The 21,124-nt window shown below is 45.9% G+C and overlaps 1 protein-coding gene across 1 annotated transcript in view; it reads right to left on the minus strand.

Annotated features, from left to right (window-relative positions):
* Nucleotides 1-21,124, minus strand: part of LOC142017927 (putative ATP-dependent DNA helicase HFM1) — a 97,276-nt gene that overhangs the window by 41,153 nt on the left and 34,999 nt on the right. Inside the window, exons 15-16 of the mRNA XM_075003283.1 lie at nucleotides 12,970-13,064; nucleotides 4,493-4,626 (exon numbers count right to left, since the gene is read on the minus strand). Coding sequence (XP_074859384.1) covers nucleotides 4,493-4,626; nucleotides 12,970-13,064 — 229 coding nt within the window. The remainder of the gene's footprint in view (nucleotides 1-4,492; nucleotides 4,627-12,969; nucleotides 13,065-21,124) is intronic.

Below are 21,124 nucleotides of genomic sequence, written 5' to 3' on the forward strand. Positions count from 1 at the left end.
AATGCATCTCCCAGTGATCTGCATCCCAGTCCCACTCTGGAAGAGAACTGAAGGCAATGGACACTGTGCAGGGTAGCAAAAAAATCTAAGGTAGGACATCACCATTAACTGTAGATGGGCTGAAGAGAATGCATATCCAGTTCCCACTCATGATCATAAGAGAATCTCTAACTTAATGCATCCAGTCGGTGTTCTGATATCTAGGGAGGTATGCTGCTGAAATGGTAATGTTGTGCTGGATACACCCGTGCCACAATTTGAGTTGTCTCCGAGCAGACATTCTCCACCTTGTCTGTTGATGTAAAACATATAGGCAAGATTGTCATGATTCTGATCATGAGGAGAGGGAGGAAATACTGGCAGGAATTGCAAATTGCTCACAACTCTCGGAGATTGATTTGTAGAGTGGATTCGTTTGCCATGCACTGTATGATCACAGAGATATGCTCCTCAACTGAGAGAGGCATAGTCTGTTAAGATCATGGCCAGTAGTGACTGAAGGAAAGGAAATCCAACATAGGCATTATTGGGCCATGTCCAGAAAAGTCATGAGCCCTTGATTTGCATCAGCAAGGATAAGAGTTTGTGAAGGCTGTATTTGTTGGGGAGATATACTGTATGTTTTATGGAGCCATGCCTGAAGACATTGCCTGTGCAATCTTGAGTGTCTGACCTTGAAAATGGCCACTGCCTGGTGGCCTGGAAATTGGAGACATTCTGGCAGAGATCTTGGGGTAGACTTGCACATTGGATATCAGATCTAGTACAGTCAAGAATCTGCGAAGTGGTGGGAAAGCTCTGGCTTGTGTGGTGTCCAGTTGTGTGCCAATTAATTCCTGGTGTGGTACTAGAATTAAAGAGGACTTTTCTGGGTTCTTGAGGCAGCATAACTCCATAAACATGTCCTTTGTTGTGGGGGGCTGAGAGCGTGTTGGGCTGCTTCTACACATGCCACCTCCTGTCGGAGATGCCATGGTAATGAGACAATTTGAAGCAGGCTAATGAGGCGCTGATGTGCATATTCAGCGCCTCATTTGTATAATGGCAGCTGTGAGAATTTCAAAGTGTAGACTTCGAATTGCTTATTCACAGTGTAGATGGGGGCAGCTTTGAAATAAGCACCCCACTTTGATATTCCCTTACTCCTATCTAGTTCTGTGGGAGTAAAGGAATGTCGAAGTGGTGCGCTTATTTCAAAGGTGCCCTCATCTACATGGTCAATCTGCAATTTGAAATCTGCACTTTGAAATTCACGCAGCCACCATTATGCTAAGGAGGTGCTGAATATGCACATTAGTGCCTCATTAGCCTGCTTCGAATTGCCTCAGTACCCCAGCGCCTCCGATGGGAGGTGGCATGTGTAGGAGCAGCCTTGGTTTCAGATGGGGTCTTGAGGACACAGCTGTTCAAGCATTGAAAGATAATTCCTTGACTCCTTTGGTAAGCAGCTGCTACTGTCAGGACCTTGGAGAATACCCAAGGGCCATCAGTAATCCAAAAGGCAGTACTTTTTACTGCAGAGGTGGGCAAAATAGGCCAGTGGGTCAGATCCGGCCCACCCAGCATTTCTATCCAGCCGACTCAACTGATTAGCAGTGTGCCAGCAGTGTGTGTTTGGCTACCCCTCCCTCAACCTTGCTCCATTTTGCAGCTGAGCTGCTCCCAGGACCTTACTACTAGCTGTTGGGTTGGGGAGGAGAGTGGAGTGGAGTGCTGAAGGCAGGGTGTCCCCTTACCCCTATATCCCATCTCTGTAAGAAGAGATGGGGGAGAGGGACACGCACAACAGAGCTGCTCCAGTCTGAAATATGATGAAAGCCGGAGATGAGTTCCCGTCCTAAGAGGCAGTGCACTATGTATAAGGCACAGCCAGCATTCTCTCTCTCACACACATACCCTCCTCAGCATACCTCATCCCTGCAGGGAAGGGGAAAGCGGAAACAACAGAGAAGCACAGCTTTCCCTGTCTTAAAGAGGCAGCACATGGCATGTCTCAGAAACTTATTCAGAAGCAGCTGGCAAACACAGTCTCTGTCACACACCTAGTCTGCACCACACACACTCTCCCAGTCCCTATGGCACACACATATATAATCTGTATCAAGTCCCCATAGCTCGCTTGCTCGCTCTCACACCCAGTCTCTTTCTCACTTAGATACACAAACTCTCTCCTCTCAGCCCCGGCCCCACATTCCTTCCTCCTAAAGCCCCAGAGCTGGCTCCAAACAACTTTCCAATTTCAAGGAGTGGCCCCCTTGCAAAAAGTATTGCCCACTCTTGTTTTGTTTATAGTGATTGCTGCCCATGACAAATTGGAAAAATCATCCATGAAAGTCATCCATATGAAAGTATGTGTCTTGGCGTGCCAGGGCAGAGAACCACTCCCACTATTCCAGTAATGGGATACAAGAAAAGAAGGTAACAATCTTCAAATCATGCAGTATGATTAGCTTGTTTAGATCACAAAGATCCAGGATGGGCTGATAGCTGCTGGATTTTTTCTGGATGAGAAAATAACGTGAGAAGAAACACTGTCCCCTATGTTGGAAAGGGACTGGTTCTGTGGCCCCCAGTTGCAGATGATTTATTTCTCTCCCTAGAGCAAGTTTGAGAGACAGGTCCTTGAAGAGAGATGGTGTGAGGATGGCGGGTGAGACAGATACAAAGAGGATAGGTATCTAGAACCCACCTTCTCTGATGTAATTTGTTTCCAGGTTGGGAGAGAAAGAATAAATCACCAAGCTGGTAGGACCTCAAAGAATGACTGGAGGAGATGGAAGCTTCTTGGAACATACTTTCAAAATTGTTGTTTTGGCGGAGGTGTGCGAGAGATAATCCCCTGTTGTTTACACTTTGAGGGAGACCTTTATTTTCAGCCCTGGGTGTCACAGTGCCATTAAGGAGCATATTGCAGTTGTCTAAAGCAAGCGGGGAAGTGGTGCTTTCCTGGACCTCTCTTCAGCACCGGTGTGTAGATGCAGAGAGATCTGAGTGTATCTTGGGAGCCCTCCCAGGAGTGCAGGGAATCATCTGCATGCCCAGAGAATAGCTTTTGGCCCTCAAAAGGTAAGTCTTCCACAATGGTCTGTAAGTCTTTAGGAAACTAAGAGAGATGGAGCCATGAGGTAGGCCTCATGACCACAGTAGTTGCAACAAACTGTATAGCAGTGTCTACAGCACCCAACAAGGCTTCAAGGGCTCTACAAACAAGAAGGGAAGCAATCCCTTCCAATATTAGGGATTGGAATTTCTCATTCTTCGCTTCCAAAAACTCATGAAAGAATTCCTCCAATGTGGAACAGTTTAAGTAGTTAGTCATCTGAGCTTTGCAGTTTGAGATTCAAAACTGGAGCATGGCTCATGATTATGCCTTGCATTCAAGTAAGTCTAGGCCTTTCCAATCCCTGTGTGGATGGTTAGCATGAAATTGGTATTGACAACCTCTCTCTTGCACCACACTGAACACCAGGGAATTTGAGATATAGAGTTTAAGAACAGAAATTAAGCCTCTTTCACTGGAACATAATACTTTTTTGTTGGAAGCCCACAGAGCACCAACAACTATGCAAAATCAAGAATTTCCTAGCTAGTAGTCCTCCAACAATATGCAGCTTTCCTCATCTTGCTCCTCCCAACAAGTTAAGAGCATCTCTTATGTGATGTTCCCACTTCCCACCAAACCAGGAAACAAAAGATTGAAATCTGGGTGGCCTTACTAACAGCTGCTGAACAGCCACTTATCACTTGAGAAGATGTCAACCAAAAAGATTAAAATTTATTAATTATTTATTTTATTTTTCAGTGCCACAAAAGCAACTGCTCCACAATCACAGACATCCCAATCTGCTAAACACCATAGAATACTTTATGCTGGTTGGCACAGCATCCTATATGATCAATGCTGAAGAGAAAATCTGCCTTTGGGGACAAAAGATAGATCTGTTTTTATTCAATATGAAGCAGTTTCTTGAATTTTAATATCCTCATTTTATTTTCTATAAAATAAGGATATTAAAAAGAAAAAACCACTCAATATTAAATAAAAGTTGATTTACCTTTCCTTGGAGGCACACTCAATACTCACAGCTGAAAAGCAACAGTAATATCCCACCAGCTTTGTGTGTGCTATGATACCTCAACACAGTAGGAAGCTGGTAAACATAGGCTGAAATTCCGCAGACTTGTTAATGAAAAAGTAGTACAACTCTAAAATATGTTGAAATGTCTGCTAATTACGTCAGCATGGTTGAAACCCTTTTTCCTAAAGATGTGCCAGGTCACTTTTAACAACTTCATTGTCTTCACTCCCTACTGAAATGACAGTCCATAAAAGGCAAGACAAAACAAGTAAAACTAATCCTTTTTTAAATCATTTCTCACCAACACAAAAAATTACTTGCCAAAAAATGCAGGTAGTTTATTGTACCCTACTTTATCTTAGTCATGACATATAATCCAATATCACATTGTAATAAATTTAAAAGCAACAAACCATAATGAACGGGATTTTTCAAAACTCTCATGTACAGGAAAGTTGACTGGATCCATTCCAAAGCTATTTTCACATTCGTGATGGTGTACAACACTATTTCTGCATTTAAATGCTCAACAAGATGTTTGTGCAAACTAGTAAGGGACAAAATGTAAATCAATTAACCACATAATTAAATTACAATAAGCATAAATCAATAACATACAACACCTAAAATGCTTACAAACAATAATAAAGTATAGTAAATAGTCCACTTATTGCTGCTGCTTTTTACTGTAATCAGTATAAAAAGGTTAAAAACATTTAAGTGATCAAAAATTCAAGTTATTTGTGACAGAATGGGATCTATTTATCGAAAGAAACTGAATTTTTTTTGCTTTCGGATGCTAGATATCACTGGCATCCAGGAAACTAAATTATCTATATTTACATGTTGCACCATATCTTGATACTTTTGGAAATATCAGAGTTTAAGTCTTAACTAGATTTACCTTATAAGATTTTTAATTTTAGCATTTAAATTTAATTCAGAGTGTCCTTAGGCTTCCATCAATAGAACTCTATAGGCTCGCGCTTCCTGAATCCCATGACCTGGGAGCTTTCTGTGCACTGTTTTTGGAATACTTCCACCATATATCTGCAACCAATTTCCTTTTATATGTTTAAGTCAGAAATGTAGACCTAATTCTCTCTTTTTGTTTTTGTTTTTTTTAAATGCATTAAGTCTAGATAGTTTTCATGGTGATGAAAAATACACGAAGTTCAACTTCCAACTCAAAAAAGTCATTCAGCACCATACTGCTGTTTTCAAGGGATCTACATTTCTACAGACAGACATGACAAAAACTGAGATAACTTAAGAACTCTCCTTACCCTAGAACAAAAACAGGATGCTAGAAAGGGAGCATCATAGGTATAAAGAACAAGCCTGATTACTTTATATCGACAAATCTCGAAGAATAACAGTTTTGAAAAGGTTTGTAACTGTTCATTTCCACTTTGAGTGTTTGATGATGTGCATCTCAATTACATGAGTCCCAAGCCTAGCTGAGGAGGTAAAGTCGGAGCCTCCGACCCTTTTCAATAAGTTAACTGGTTAAACATTAAGTTAACCATTTAACTAATTAAATGATATTTTCCATTCCTTCTCTCCAGAGGAAGGGTTAAAGAACTTGAGGGTACCCCCACAGGAAGAAATTGCCAAATGTCTTCATGGGCTCTCAAAGGACTTTTTTACACTTGGGTGATGACAGTGTATCACCCAAGACCAAGCAATCTATGACCTTGAGGAATTTTTAAGCAGAAGCCTTTAGTTGCAGAGTATTTTTAAAGTCTCTTACGGGCCATCTCCTGCCTGACTGACACTGCTTCTGAATCCTTGGGCTGTGTCTACACTATGAGATAAAACTGAATTTAAAGAAGTTAGCTCGGTATTAAAACATCACTGTCTTCACTGTAAACACCATTAGCTTGGCTTATTGAGCTGTAATACTGATCACAAATTGTTGATGTTACGGGATGGGTATAGCATCAATTTAGAATTTAAAATTTCAAATAAAGATTAGTGTGGAAGCGCCATATCCTTAATTCAAATGTATTAGCCTCCAGAAGTGTCCCATATGTACCCCACAAAGCTACGTGGTGACCCTCCATGTTTGTCTACTTCCTTCTTCACTGCTCTCCATCCAAGGGTGGAGGAGGAAGGTCACAGGAAACCCACAAATTTTAGACTAAATTAGAATTTGAATTAGAATTGGAATTTAGCAGCACCCAGCCCTGCAAATATAAAGTGTTCATTATGAAAAAAATCCTTTGCACATTGCATCACACTGCATTGGTAGCCATCTACTCCAATCATGAACACTCAGGATTGTGATCTGCCTAGTAGTTCTCAATCTCACAAGAGAGCCCCAGCATGGACCCACCAGGAGATTCTGGATCTTGCTATTTGGGGAGACCAATCAGTGGTGAAGAAACTTTGGGTGGCCAAGAGAAACACGGCAATATATGATGAGATGTTGCACGAGATGATCACCAGAGGTTACTCCTGGGACTCTATGCAATGCCAGGTGAAGGTGAAAGAACTCCGGCAGGCCTATCAAAAAATCCAGGAAGCCAAACACCAGTGAGGGGCAACTCCACAGACCTGTCACTATTATGAACAGCTGCACATGCTTATGGGGCATGACCCCACCATGGAGCCGAGTCTTACTTATGACACTTTTGAAGGCCCTGCTCTGGCATTCGGGGTGAGCTGAGAGGAACAAGGTGTCCCAGAGGAAAAGACAGGACAGACAGGAGGAAGGGGGCAATGAGCAGGGGACCAAGGATACCCAATAGCCCACATCTCTTCACCACAGACCTGGAACTGGTTCCCTCCATGCCAGTCCTTGAGGCCCCTGCACCAAGCTGTTTCGGTATTTATTCTGCATGCTAGAAGCCGGCTGTGAGTGGGTAGGTATAGGGTTTGTTATGGATATAGCTTTACTATTGTTCTGTGCCCCTCAGAACAGTGTGTTAATGTTTCTTGGGATGGACCACTTCTCCTTTTTAGAGATTTCCTCGAAGGCCTCATCCAGGCAGTCTTGCATTTTTTTCACAAGATTCTAGGATAGTCCTGACTTGCTGCGGTTTCCATGGTAGCACACATTGCCATGCCAGGAAACCAGATAGCAACCTGGTGTCATGGCACCACAGCATTTTAGCAAATTTTCTAAGCTTGTGATCACACAGCATGAGCAGGTCCTCTTTGTCCATATCTGTTAGTTTTTGGATGGTGATGTCTTCTTTGGCAACTTACAGAAGCACGGGAATTTGCATTGGAATTTTTTTTTTTTTTTAACAAGCCTCCTGACCCTTTACTTTTGCCTGCAGCACCTGGCAGGCACTCCCTATCCCCACAATGTGGTTTGCAGGCTCTTCGAGGCTTCTCCCCTCCCATGTCCCTTTCCACACAGCATTTCTTTTTATTTCATAGGAGCCCTGCACACCATGCAGCTGCTGGGCTCTCCAGGGCATCTCCCCTCCCAAGTCCCTTTCCACTTAACATTTCTTTTGATTTTTCAGAAATCCCCTGCACCAGGTGGGTGCTGGGCTCTCCGGGACATCTGCCCTCCCATGTCTCTTTCCATCCAGCATTTCTTTTGATTTTTCAGGAATCCCAAGTCTGCCAGGCTCTCCAGACATCTCACCTCCCGTGTCACTTTCCACCCAACATTTCTTTTGACTTTTCAGGATTCCCTAGTGCCACGCAGCTGTCAGCTCTGCTGGACATCTCCCCTCCCATATCCCTTTCCATCCAGCATTTGCTTTGATTTTTCAGGACTCCCCAGCACCACGCAACTGCTGGGCTCTGCTAGGTGTCTCTCCTACCATGTCCCTTTCCATTCAGCATTTCTTTTTTTTATTTTATTTTCTATTCTTTTTATTTTACAGGGATCTCCCCGAGGCAGGTGTCCATGCAGCTGCAATCAAACCCTTCCCCACCATCTCCTCTTGCTGCATGGCTCCAGGACCAGCCAAAATTTTTTTTCTCTGCCCCAGGACATCTGATGGCTTTCCTAGCTTTGCAGCCCTCCTCTTCACCCGAAAAGTGGACAATTGCTTATATCTTACCACGTCCACAAAGAAATGTGCTGGATAAGTGATGGCAAATGATGTACTATGAAATGCATGCTTAGAATCACATCTTTAATGAGCCTTTAGCAACCTTCAAAAAAGAAACTTTCCCTGATAGTACACACAGAGACCCATTCATTCCATTTGAAAGCACATTATGTGAATTATATCTTAACTTGGACCTTCACTTTCCAGATGCAATGCCTAGTGGGAGGAGAGGGGATCAGAAAGAGGTGTAAGCAAGATCTCATCCTGCAGCACATGGAGCGGAATGAAGAAGAACACTCTAAGCTGACAAAGGACAATGCTCAGCAGCATCATAGTACAACTCAGTGGAGTCAGAATCAAGCTGAGTTTCAGCAGAGAATTCAGCAGTGAGGCTGTAGCTAAGCAGAGTGAGGCCGCGGCAAAGCTCATAACAGCTGTTCTGGAGCAAACTGAGGTCCAGCACTCCCTGCTGCAGCTGTAAAGGGACTCCCAACACAGCACTGCAGGAACTGATACCTGCTGCCCGGAGTCCCCTGAAGAGAAGTCGCCCACCCCCATTGTCGCAGTCTCCGAATCTGGGGAGGGAAGACAAGGATAGCCTGCTGCTCTAGCACTAAAGGACACTGCAAAAGGCTATTCAAGAACCCTTGAGTAGGCTTCTTTTCCCTGCCACAAACTCCTGCTCTCACCAAAATAAAATAAATTCTTTCAGCTCAGTGTGATATGGTGGTGTGCAGCAGCGGTAGGGAACACAAACCATTGTTGGGGGCTGGGAGAGGTCTGAAGGCACAGCTGCCCACTCATACACCCAGGTCTACAGCAGACGCACAGCTAACAGAACCAGGAGGGTTGGGGGAGTGCTGAAGGCACAGCCGCCCACCGATACTCACAGGTCCGCAGCAGACACACGACAGACAGAACCAGGTGAGCTGGGAGAGGGCTGAAGGCACAGCTGCCCGCCAATATGCCCAGGTCCACAGTGGACATGTGGCTGACGGAACCGGGCAGGTTAGAGAAGGGCTGAAGGCACAACTACCCACCACATGCATCCTACTTTCAGCAACATAATCTCCTCCCAGCAAGTAAAAGCATTTATTCATTAAGATACAGTATGATTTATAGGCATTATAACAGAGAAATACATAGGTAGCATGTGTGTCACAGATCATTCATGAAGCTATGTTTTAAAGCAGAGGTTCCCAAACTTTTCAGCATCACGCCCCCCTTTTGATGCTTGAGAAACCCTCGTGCCCCTCACCTCTTCTTTACCATCATCCATCCCCCTTATAACAAAAAATTCAATTCATAGTTTAAAATAAACACAAAAAATGATAAAAATGTTACTTAAAAATAAAAATACAAATAGTTTTTCTTGGCCCAAGAGTTTAATAAAAATATAATTTAATATCAGAAACAGCAGAAACAAAATGAATTTAATGTGAAGGATGATGCTGCATTTTAATGGGAAGGATGATGAGCCCCTGCCAAGTGCCTGAGCCACAGGCCTGCCACCCGAGCCTTGCCAGCTGTGGGCCTGAGCCACCCAAGCCCCGCAAGCCGCAGGCCCAAGCTGCCAGAGTCCTGGCCAGCCGCCCTAGTTGCAGGCCCACCGCCGGAGTCCCACCAGCCCACTGCCCTAGCCCATGAGCCTCCAGCCTGAAACCCGCGAGGCGCAGGCCAGCCACTGGAGCCCTGGAGTCACAGACCTGAGCTCCGTGACCTGCTGGCCAGCTGCCAGAGCCCTGGTCAGCTGCCTGAACTGCAGGACAGCTGCCTGAGCCCAGCCAGCCGTGGGGGCCCCCATCTGAGCCACAGGGCCACCTTCTGAGCCCCGCAGGCCAGCCACTCACCCAAGCCACAGGGCTGCTGCCCACCTGAGCCATGAGTTGCCCACTGCTAGGGCCAGCCACCTGAGCCAAAGCCCCCCTCCAACCCACGTGCACAAGCCAGCCAGCTGAATCAGAGCTCCCCTGCTAGGCGCAAGCTGCTAGAGCCCCCATTGCGCAAGCTGCCCACCAGCCAGAACCATGGTTCGGCTGCCAGAGCCCTTCCCCTCCCCTCCCCTCAAGCTAGGCAACCCAAGCCCCCTGCCCCCAGCCAGCCACCCCCAGCCTCCTCTCCTCTCCTCCATTCCTTCCCCTTCTCCTTCCCCCAACCCTCATTCACTCGCTGACATTTGCAGTAGGGCACTCCCCATGGCTCTTCACAGCCACTTCCTTTTTATAGTGGCTGCAGAGTCACCCACATAAAATGGCAGGGGCTGCTCACAGCACCCTGCATGCTGAAGAAAGGAGGACTCAATTGGTAGTTCACCAATTGAGTCCGTGGTTGAGAGTGGGCTCTTTCTTGAGGTGGGGGAGAATGAAGCGGGGGGAGGCTGAGTGGCCTCACGCTCCCCTAGAATTTCTTCACGCCCTCCTCATGGGGCATGCCCCTCAGTTTGGGAACCCATGTTTTAAAGTGTCCCTTATTGCTGCTGCCTCAGTGTGGTTACTGGTAGATGGCTGTGTAGGCAGCTGTGAGTAAGCCCTATCTATGGCCTCAGCTTTGAAATTCCAGATGGATGGGGAAGTCTCCTGCCTGGATTCACAAATATTGTGCAAATAGCACACGCTGTAATCAGGTGGGGACCTTAGTTTCAGAAAGGTCCATACAGGTCAATAAGCATCTGAACCTTGCTTTTAAGGTGCATTCCAACACCATTCTGTGCTTGCTGAGTCTATGATTAAAGTTTTCCTTGCTGGGGTCCAGGAATCCTGTGGAGGGCTTCATAAGCCAAGGGAGCAAAGGGTAAGCAGAGTCACCTAACATTACAATAGGCATCTTTACATCACCAACTGTGATTTTCCCTGACCATCGAATGTTGATGTCGGTGAAACAACCTTTGTGATCTACCACCCCCTGCAACACCAAAGAGAAGTACCCCTTTCAGTTTATATACTCAGAGGCCAGGTAGTCCGGGGCCATGATGGGGATGTGTGTGCCATCTATTGCTCCACTGCAGTTAGGAAACCCCTGGGCAGCAAAGCCACCCACTATTGTCTGTACATCTCCCAGGGTCACGGTCTTCTGGAGGGGTTGCTGACAGAATGCATGGGCCACCCGCATCACCACAGACCCCACTGTAGATCTGCCCACCCCGAATTGATTTGCCATGGACCCGTAACTGTCGGGTGCTGCAAACCTCCACAGTGCGATTGCCACTTGCTTCTGAACCGTTAAAGCCAGCCTCATTCTTGTGCTTCTGCACTTCACGGCAGGGGCCAGTACATCATTAAGTTCCATAAAAGTGGACTTGTGCATGCCAAAGTTCTCCACTCACTGCTGGTCATCCCAGGACTCCAAAATTATGTGGTACCGCCAGTGGGTGCTGGTCTCATGAGTCCAAAATTGCTGCTCCACTATCACAAATGCATTCAGGGCAGCCAGCAGCTGAGAATTCTTGCACCACCATTGTGAGATTTGCTCTTCAAAACCATCATTGTCATCATCACTATGATGATCATTATGATACTGAACTTTGTAACTGAAGGCAAAGTTGCGCAACAGCCAGTGTGGTTGACAAAACAATGTGTGCTACAAGTTGAAGCACTTGGGGATCCATGCTTGCACTAGCAGAGAAAATGCCACAGCAGGAAACGGTATGATCTCCAGTTCATTTTCACACAGTTACTGGGTGTTCTGAATTCTGGGACAGTGCTTTGCATTCTGGGATTCAAACATGAAACACCCACAAGCAACGAGGGCTAAGGCACTGTGGGATAGGTACCCACAATGCACTGCTCACACTGTTGAACTTGCACAGGGCAATGGGGATGCAGAAACAACACAGAAAAACGGTGGGTCAAATTTCAAGAAGCTTTGTGGACACGATTTGAATTCATGAGATTAAAAAATCAAATGTATTAAATATTGAATTTTAAAGTCAGCCCAGATATAGCTGAGCTGCTTCTTTACTACAGTTTTAGTCAGAACATGGACATCAGGGGTGACAGGGTGTGGCTTCCTTGGCTCTTGGCATGGGGTTAATCACTTCCATCCCAGAGCAGGGCCCATACGCCCCATCACACATTGGAACGCTGCAAAATTATTTTTTTCTTGGACTACTGGAAAGTGAGTGGGGTCACGATTGGAGCGTTTGGTAGACATTCATGGTGTTTTTAATTTACAAGATTGATGCCCAAATTACAGACTTTATTTTTATCCATTAGAATAGCTGTTACATAAATAAATGGGTAGCAGTTAAGTCTTGCTCATCACCATCCCACACCACTACCCCAGATGCATTCCATTTTATTACCAAGAGGACCACTCGTGATATCTGATCTTTCTAATCTCACCTTTAGTAATCAGTTACACTCCTAAGATTCAGATTCATACATTGTCTTCCCCTTTCTACCACCACAGCAGAACCACAAAGTTGTATTCCTTACATCACTCCCAGATTCAGTGTCCATCAAATATACTCTCCTCCCAATCTTTTACCATCAGAACAGCAAATCTGACTTTATCTCCCCCAAATACTTGGCACTTTGAATATCAGATAGACCAAAGTACAATTCGTACTGAAAATTCCGCATCTCTAGTCCTGAGCAGGTTTCTGCCACCCTCCTCCATGCTTCTCCTTGCCATCAGCATATTACTGCTAGGCATAAGAGCTTTTACTTTAAAAAATGTTCTACATCTTGTATCTAATTATTCTCAATTAAAAATTGTTTCTTTAAAAATACCAGAAAAAAGCTTCTAAGATTACATTGTTATTTGCTTTTCTTATTGATTAGTATTCTCCGAGTCACTGAATAGGCCAAAAAAACAAGAAAACACATTCTGTTGGTTCTATCAGTATGCTTCTGGCAAAATTATTTAATTACCTGCTTTCTATTGTATCTGCACCATTTAACATCTGTATATATTTCTGTCTCGTACTTAACCTAGTCATGATAACTGCTGTAGCTGTAGCATCAAACTGAAAAAAAAAAAAAAAAGCTTTAAGATTTACCAGGAGACACAAAAAATGTGCATCTCATAACTTTGGTAACAATTCACAATGCATTTTTTGAAACGTTCTGTTTAAGCAGTTGAGGTGTGCCAAGACATGAACAACAGAAGGACAAATCCTAACAAATCTATTTGCATATTGAACAGTACCAGAATTAAAAAAAAAAAAAAAATTGTTTGCAGTTGGGCTGCTGGTGCTACTAACCTATTTGCTGTAACACTGTTAAAATAATACCATTCATATACAAAAGAACCTCCCATGTATCCAACTGACAAATGCATGGCTGGAAAAGGAGAAGCTACTCACTTGTGTTGTAATGATTGTTCTTCAAGATGTGCCCCTGTGGGTGCTCCACAGTAGGTGTTGGGCTCGCCCGGGCCCAGCAGATCGGAGATTTTCAAGCTGTATCTCATCGGATCACGCATGTGCAGAAGCGCACTGGTCCTTCGCGTGCTTTTGGTCATGCATGCAATCTGGTCCATGCCAGTACCTCGAAACGACCTCCTCGGATGCCTCTGAAAAAACATGAAGCAGAACTCCGAAGCAGGGAGGAACGGGTGGGTAGTGGAGCACCCACAGGGACACTTCTCGAAGAACCATCGTTACTACACAAGTGAGTAACAACTTCTTCTTCGAGTGGTCCCCGTGGGTGCTCCACAGTAGGTGATTACCCAGCAGTGACCCAAAAGTGGGTACTGGATTATGTGTAGCTTGCCCCTGAGAAGATTGCTGTCGGTAAGCATGCATCCTCCTCCAGCATCCGATGTATCGAGTAGTGTTTGGCGAATGTGTCACAGGATGACCACGTTGCTGCACTGCAAATATTCTTCAAGGAGACCCCTCTAAAGAAGAATGTTGAGGCCACCATTGCTCTGGTGGAGTGAGTCTTGGGCGGAGTTGGTAAAGGGGTCTTATGCAATGCATAGCACATCTTTATATACGATGTAATAATATTTGAAATTCTTTACAAGGGTAGTCCTTCTCCTCTTGATCTGCATGCAAGAGACATCAGCAGTCTATCCATCTTTTGGAAGGGTTTGGTTCTGTCTAAATAGGAAGCTAGTGCCCTTCTTACATCAAGTGCATGAAGCCATACTTCCGTATTTGAGATATATGGCTTAGGATAGAAGGATGGTAGAATTATCGGCTCATAGAGATGGAACCCTGAAGAGATCTTTGGGAGGAATGCAGTATGTAAATGTAGTATTACTGCATCTTTGGAGAAAGTTGTATAGGGCGGGATCGCCATTACCGCAGCTAGCTCTTTTACTCTATGAACGGACGTGATAGCGAAAAGAAATGTCATTTTTAAGATAAGTAAGTGAAGCGAAACAGTGCCTAGGGGTTCAAAGGGTGACCTAGACAGCATGCCTAGAACCAGATCTAAGCTCCATGAGTATGATATCGGCATCTGGGGAGGGTATAAATTTGTGAGGCCCTTCAGGAACCATGCTGTAATGGGATGGGCAAATACAGTTGACCCTTCTACTGTGTGCCGGAAGGCCAATATAGCTGCTAAGTGGACCTTTTGTGACAGCTGGGAGAATCCCCCTTGTTTTAGATTCAGTCGATAATCCAAAATTGTAGGAACTGGGACCTCCAGGGGGGTCAATTGCTTGGATAAGCACCAGGAAGCAAAGCACTTCCACTTGTACATATAAGTCTTCGAGGTGGAGGCCTGTCGGTTGCATTCTAGGACCTCTTTAACCCTTTCTGCGCATAAAGCCTCCAGGGCGCTGAGCCAAGGATTAGCCATGCTTTGAGGCATAATGTTCAAGGCCGAGGGTGCCTCAGGACTCCCCGGTTCTGCGTGAGGAGGTCTGGCACAATCGGGAGGGGGAGTGGTTGGCAGCATGACATATGTTGTAGCAGGGGAAACCAGTGCTGATGGTCCCACACTGGGGCTATAAGCATTAAGCGTGCTCCCTGCATCCTTGCCTCTTCCAGGACCTTGTGGATAAGTACTGGGGGAGGGAATGCATAAAGCAAGGCGCCCTTCCATGATAGAAGGAAGGCATCGCCTAGTAAGCTTGGACCAATGCCCGCTCTGGAACAATATTGAGGGCACTTCTTGTTGTTGCAGGTCGCAAGCAAGTCTATTTGAGGGAACCCACGTGTTGAATATACGGCAAAGCAAATTGGGATGGATCTCCCATTTGTGATCCAGAGGAAAGTGCCTGCTCAGCAGGTTGGCCTTTATGTTGCTGACGCCTGGTAAGTATGAGGCTCTCAGGCTCATGTCATTTGCAATGCACCAGTTCCACAGGTGGACAGCCTCTGCACATAATGCGCGGGATCTGGCCCCACCCTGTCGATTGATATAATACATTGTGAAAATGTTATTGGTATTGACACCGACTACTCTGTGTTGCAGGTATTGTAGGAAGTGCTTCCATGCATTGAACACTGCCCATAGTTCCAGCATATTTATGTGCACTGCCATCTCGCTGTGTGACCATTGCCCTTGCACTGATCTGTTTCCCATGTGTGCTCCCCAGCCCATGTGGGAAGCATCCGTCATGAGAAAAACTGTGGTTTGCAGCTGGTTAAAGGGCACCCCGACGGCAAATTCCTGGGGTCTGTCCACCATTTCAGAGACTTTTGCATCTCTGGAGGAGGTGATACCTTTTTGTGAATGGTGTGTATTGTTGGTACATACCCAGTCGTCAGCCAGTGCTGAAGGCAATGAAATTGCAGCCTGGCATTCTGCAGCACAGATGTGGTGGCAGCCATGTGTCCCAGAAGATGCAGGCAAGTTAATACTTGTACTGTGGGGTTGCATACCAGCACCTGTATTAGAGACTGGATAGCATGAAAGCGTACAGTAGGCAGATACACTCTCACTGTGATGGAATCAAGGCATGCTCCTATGAACTCTATGTCCTGTGTAGGTTCTGTCGTCAATTTTTGGAAGTTGATGACGAGGCCCAATGAGAGGAATGTCTTTGTAGTAATGTCTATCATATGCAACACGTCTACTCGTGAGGTGCCTTTTAAGAGGCAATTGTCCGGATATGGGAAGATGAATACATCTTGATGATTCAGGTAAGAAAACACTACTGAGAGCATCTTTGTAAAGACTCTGGGCACTGAAGAAAGGACGAAGGGCAGAACTATGTACTGGAAATGTTCTGTGCTTACGGTAAAACGGAGAAAACGCCAGTGTGAAGGGTGAATGGTTATGTGGAAGTATGCATCTTGTAAGTTGAGGACTGCGAACCAATCTCCATTGTCCGTAACGGTAGAAGTAACAGTGATCATCTTGAAATGCTGCTTGTGGAGGTACTGATTGAGAGCCCGCAAGTCGAGTATTGGTCTCCAGCCTCCTGTTTTCTTTTCCATGCGGAAGTACTGGGAATAGAAACCTTTCCGCTGGAACTCGTCCAGGACTCTCTCCACCGCTCCTATTGAGCTGAGGAGATCGACCTCTTGTTTCAACAGAGTCTTGTGAGAGGAGTCCCTCAGAAGGGACTGGACACGGGGTTTTGGTGGTGGTACAGTGCAGAATGGGATGATGTATTCCACAGCAATAACTTCCAGTACCCATTTGTATGTGGTGATACTTTCCCCCTGCCAGTAGAATGGTCTGAGGCGGTGGTGAAACAAGAGCTGAGATGCGTATTGGCACTGAGTGATGGGTGTGGTATCGCGGTCCTCTATATCTACCTATATATCTCCTGGGACGACCACCTCATCCTGAGAAGACAAAGAGGCATCTGTCTGATATACCTCTGTCTGCTCCTCAGATGCTTCCTGCTTCTGCTCCCCCAGGTGTTCCCAGGGTGGATCAATAACTAACTCTGGACCCTCTCTCGGAGGCAAGAAATGGTGCCTCCTTGGAGGAGGGGATGAGGACTGCCAGGATGAGGGGCATGGATGCGGGGATCTATCCCTGGCTCTTGAGTGGCTTCAGGGACCTCCGGTGCTGAGACGGATCTTTCTTCATCACCAGTCCCAGGGTCAAAGATGGCGTGCTGTACACTGACGAACCCGGTGTGGGCTCGTGCTGTGGAAGTGGAAGTGCCAATTCCATGACGAGCTGACAGACACAAAAGTCATGGTCCTTAGAGGTCCAAGGTTTAAAAGCCTTGAATGTTTGGCACTTATCAGCCTGATGAACATCCCCCAAACAACACAGACAGGTGTCGTGGGGGTCACTCACTAGCATAGACTTCAAGCAGGAGCTACACTTCTTGAAGGACTGGGATTTTTTCATCCCCCTATTCCTGGAAGATCACAGGGAGAGACGGGAGAACCTTCTCCACCTGCTGACTACCTACCACTAAGTAGAACAATCAATTACTCTAAAGAGAACTATTTACAACTCTTTATGCAACAAAGAGCTAGGGAGTCCTGGCATAGCAACAGAATACTCAGTTACAATTCCAACAGTCTACACTGGTGATAAGAAAGAATTGAGGGGCAGCCAGGTCAGCAGTGTCATATATAAGACTCTGCACTGTGCAACTTCAGGGGCTCCACAGCTGAACTGACAGGTAGCAGCTAAGCTAAAACTTTCTGACAATAGTGCATGTGGCCTGTGCACACCTAATTTGAATAGATATAAGCAAATACTCAAAGAAGAACCAGCCTTTCATCTAGCCGTGTCCACTAGCAGCCATGTGACTAAAGTATTCTCATGTCCCTTACTAACACCATAAAAGGGCAGAGCCGGCCAACCATCACTTCATTCTTCTCCACTACAGAATTCCAACTATATAGGACTCCACAGCAGAGTGGGAGGAGGCTGGATTGTGGAATATATTCATGGCCAAAGTAGGTGGGTGTTTGCTCACCCTGAGCACCACCACTGGATAGTTTTCCCTCAATGGCATTCATTGGGTCAGCTCTGGTGCCCCCTGCCATCACACACTCATAGAACTGGTATAACTGATCTTGCCAACCCACATCTCCCTCCCCCCGCAACAGTTTCTTCTTGCTGGTCAACTCCAACAGAGAGGTAGGAGGGAGGATCTTGGAGTGGACAAAAGCACCACATCTTGAAGAACAACAGTTATAGAAAAGTTAGTAACTATTTTTCTCCTTTGAGGACTTGCTCTTATCCATTTCCACATAGGTGACTCTCTAGCACTTGCAGATGGAGAGTTTGGAGTTTAGTGATCTTCTGAATGTAACACAGCACAGCCAAATCCAGCATAATCTTTCACTTGTTGGGTGATGGGTTAGTGAAAAGTGATTGTGTGAACTGATGATCACATTACTCTGCTACAAATATTCTGGATAAGAATATAATGCTACAGTGTTGCCACAGATGGACCCTTGTGAAATGTGCTGTCAGGGCAGCTGGGGAAGACAGACCTCTGTCAGGCATGTGCAAATACAGGATGTGATCCATAATAAAATTCCCCAGCAGTGAGATGGTAAGACCTTTGATCTTGTCTGCAATGGCCACAAATACCTGAGTTCCACAATAACACAGTACTTTCTGCACTAATTCCTCAATTAAATTTTTTTTGCCAGACAAAAGGCATTATATACATAAACAGTATAGGCTATGTCTACACTAGAAGTATCTGTCAACAGACGTTACTGTTGACAGGGTAATCTCGACAGACCCTCTGTCAAAAGATTGCATCTACACACGACTTGCTCTGTTGACAGAGAACTGCTAGACTGCACTGCCCTCTGGAGCCAAAAAGCAGAATGGCAGCTCTGCAAAGAGGGCGGCCCAGCACCTGGAAGCCTCTCTGTTGACAGAAGTGTCCACACTGCACTTTTGTCGATAGTACGCTGTCCAGAGATCGTTATGCCACAAATTTTTGAGGGATAATACTGTTGAGGAAAATGCAGAGTTCTGTCAAGACTTTGTCGACGGAATGCCTTAAGTGTGTAGACGCTCCCTGAGTTACATCGACAGAACCCGCAACTGTCCCTTCTGTTGACAAAACTCTCTAGTGTAGACCCAGCCTATAAGTTTAAATGATTTAAAGAAACAATTTAATTAAGTATAAATTTAACACAATTTTAAACCATACAGAAGTAGTAGAAAAATAATGTTTGCTGCAGGGCTGTGCCACTCCCAGCTGTATGCATGCAAATGTAGAGAGATGCAGCTCATTAATGGGTGGATTGTGGGTATCCAGTTGAGGGAGTTGCCCTAGAAAGAACTTGGTTCATGACAGCTGTAAACTACCCGAATGGACACAATCTTGACGCCGTGCATTGTGACAAGTATCAGAGAGGTAGCTGTGTTAGTCTGTAGCTTCGAGAACAACAAGAAGTCTTGTGGCACCTTATAGACTAACAGATATTTTGGAGCATTAGCTTTCGTGGGCAAAGATCCGCTCCATCTGATGAAGCAGGTCTTTGCCCACAAAAGCTTATGCTCCAAAATATCTGTTAGTCTATAAGGTACCACAAGACTTCTTGTTATATTTGACTCCGGACACCCCAGAGTGTGGGGCCCAAGAGAAGTGGCACAGAGGACAATGAAAGATGTCAACGTGCCCCACTCCTTCAGCCACAGGCAGTTCTTGCAGCAGGATGCATACAGCTGACCCTAATGGATGACCTCAGGGAGCTCCCTGGAGAGAGGTGCTGTGCCTTGATCCCTAGCCAAGCCCCTGACCAGAAGTGCCTTTTGCCATGCACCTCTGACAGCTGGGCAAAGAAACTGCTCTTTCCACTACTGTAACTTGCTTTGGTAGGCTATCACCCTCTGTGATATATACCCCTGTCCCCCCTCCAACAAAGCAGAGGGAGGGAATGAAACACTATGCAACTACAAGATAGCAAGGCAAGGCCACTGCTGCACTAGGGATGTTAATGATTACCTAAACAGATGAGGTTTACTGGCTGCAGTTAATCAGGAGCTGGAGCAGTCCCTGGGTCCAGCACAGGCAAGGAGCTGCTCCAGCCCTGCAAGGCTGCTATAGAAGGGGGGTGCTCCAGTGTGGCAGAGCAGCCCCTAACTGTGGCAGCATGGGGACAGGAGGGAAGGGGAGGTTAGAGCAGCCACTCTACCATGTATAGGGGCTGCCCTGGCCAGGATGGAGCATCCCTGTCTGCAGCACGCCCTCCAGCCGTGTCTCCCTTTAATTGGTTAACCAGTTAAATGGTATTCTACATTCCTATGCTGCACATGTTCCTGCCCCCAAAGCTGCTTTGCAGGTGGCTGGTGACAAATGCACAGCGTACTTAGCCATGCTCAATAAGATGGTAGAAGAGGCACAGATTTTTCTCCTAAACAGGTCCAGCCTTTTGGCATCCTTGTTGGAGACTGTGGATTTATACTGGGGCGCCTTAGACCTCTGCTGTGATGTTTCTACCCACCAGCGAGTTAGGCTGAGGATGGTTAATAAAAATTCCATCCCCTGGGAAGGCACAAAATACTTTTTGTCAGACCCCATTAGTGGCTGTGATGGAGGCAGGGGTTTGCCAGATGTTATTCGCTGCCTCTGTTATAACATCATCTAATAGGATGGCGATTTTGATTGTGCTGGAGGTCTCACGGTCTTTAATGATGTGTGTTGTTTTTCTGGAACTTCAGCTATTTGAATGTCCTGACTCTGAGCTACTCTTTTAAACAGTTCTTGAAATTGTCTTAAATCGTCAGGTGGGGAAGAATCGCCTGGAATAACCACCTCATCCAGGGATGAGGAGGATGTGTCTGCCTGGTAAGTTTCCATGCGTTCCTCTAGGTTCCCTGGGTGATCCTCCATGGGTTCCGATAGGGCAGGAATTACAGATTGGGCCCATGGAGATGGAAGTGATGGCAGTGGTGGAAGGGTAGTTGAACGTCTATACCATTGTCTGATTTGGGAGAGATATCTTGAGATCTGCTGTGATAGTGGTATTGCTGCTGGTGACCCCTGTAGGTGTGAGGGTAGCAGCATGCCTGAGTATCTGGGGAGGAGGAGCGAGAGATGGAGTGTCTCCTGTACTCGTGATGGTGATAAAAGTAAGGCAGGTATGACAACCTCGAAGACAGTGTATGGAGGTATGACAGTGGGGGTGAAGGGGACCTGCAGTAACCACGGCTGTAGGTGTGGTGCAGCCTTTCTAAG

This window comes from Carettochelys insculpta, chromosome 9 (genome assembly GCF_033958435.1).
Source record: "Carettochelys insculpta isolate YL-2023 chromosome 9, ASM3395843v1, whole genome shotgun sequence".
Lineage (NCBI taxonomy): Eukaryota > Metazoa > Chordata > Testudines > Carettochelyidae > Carettochelys > Carettochelys insculpta.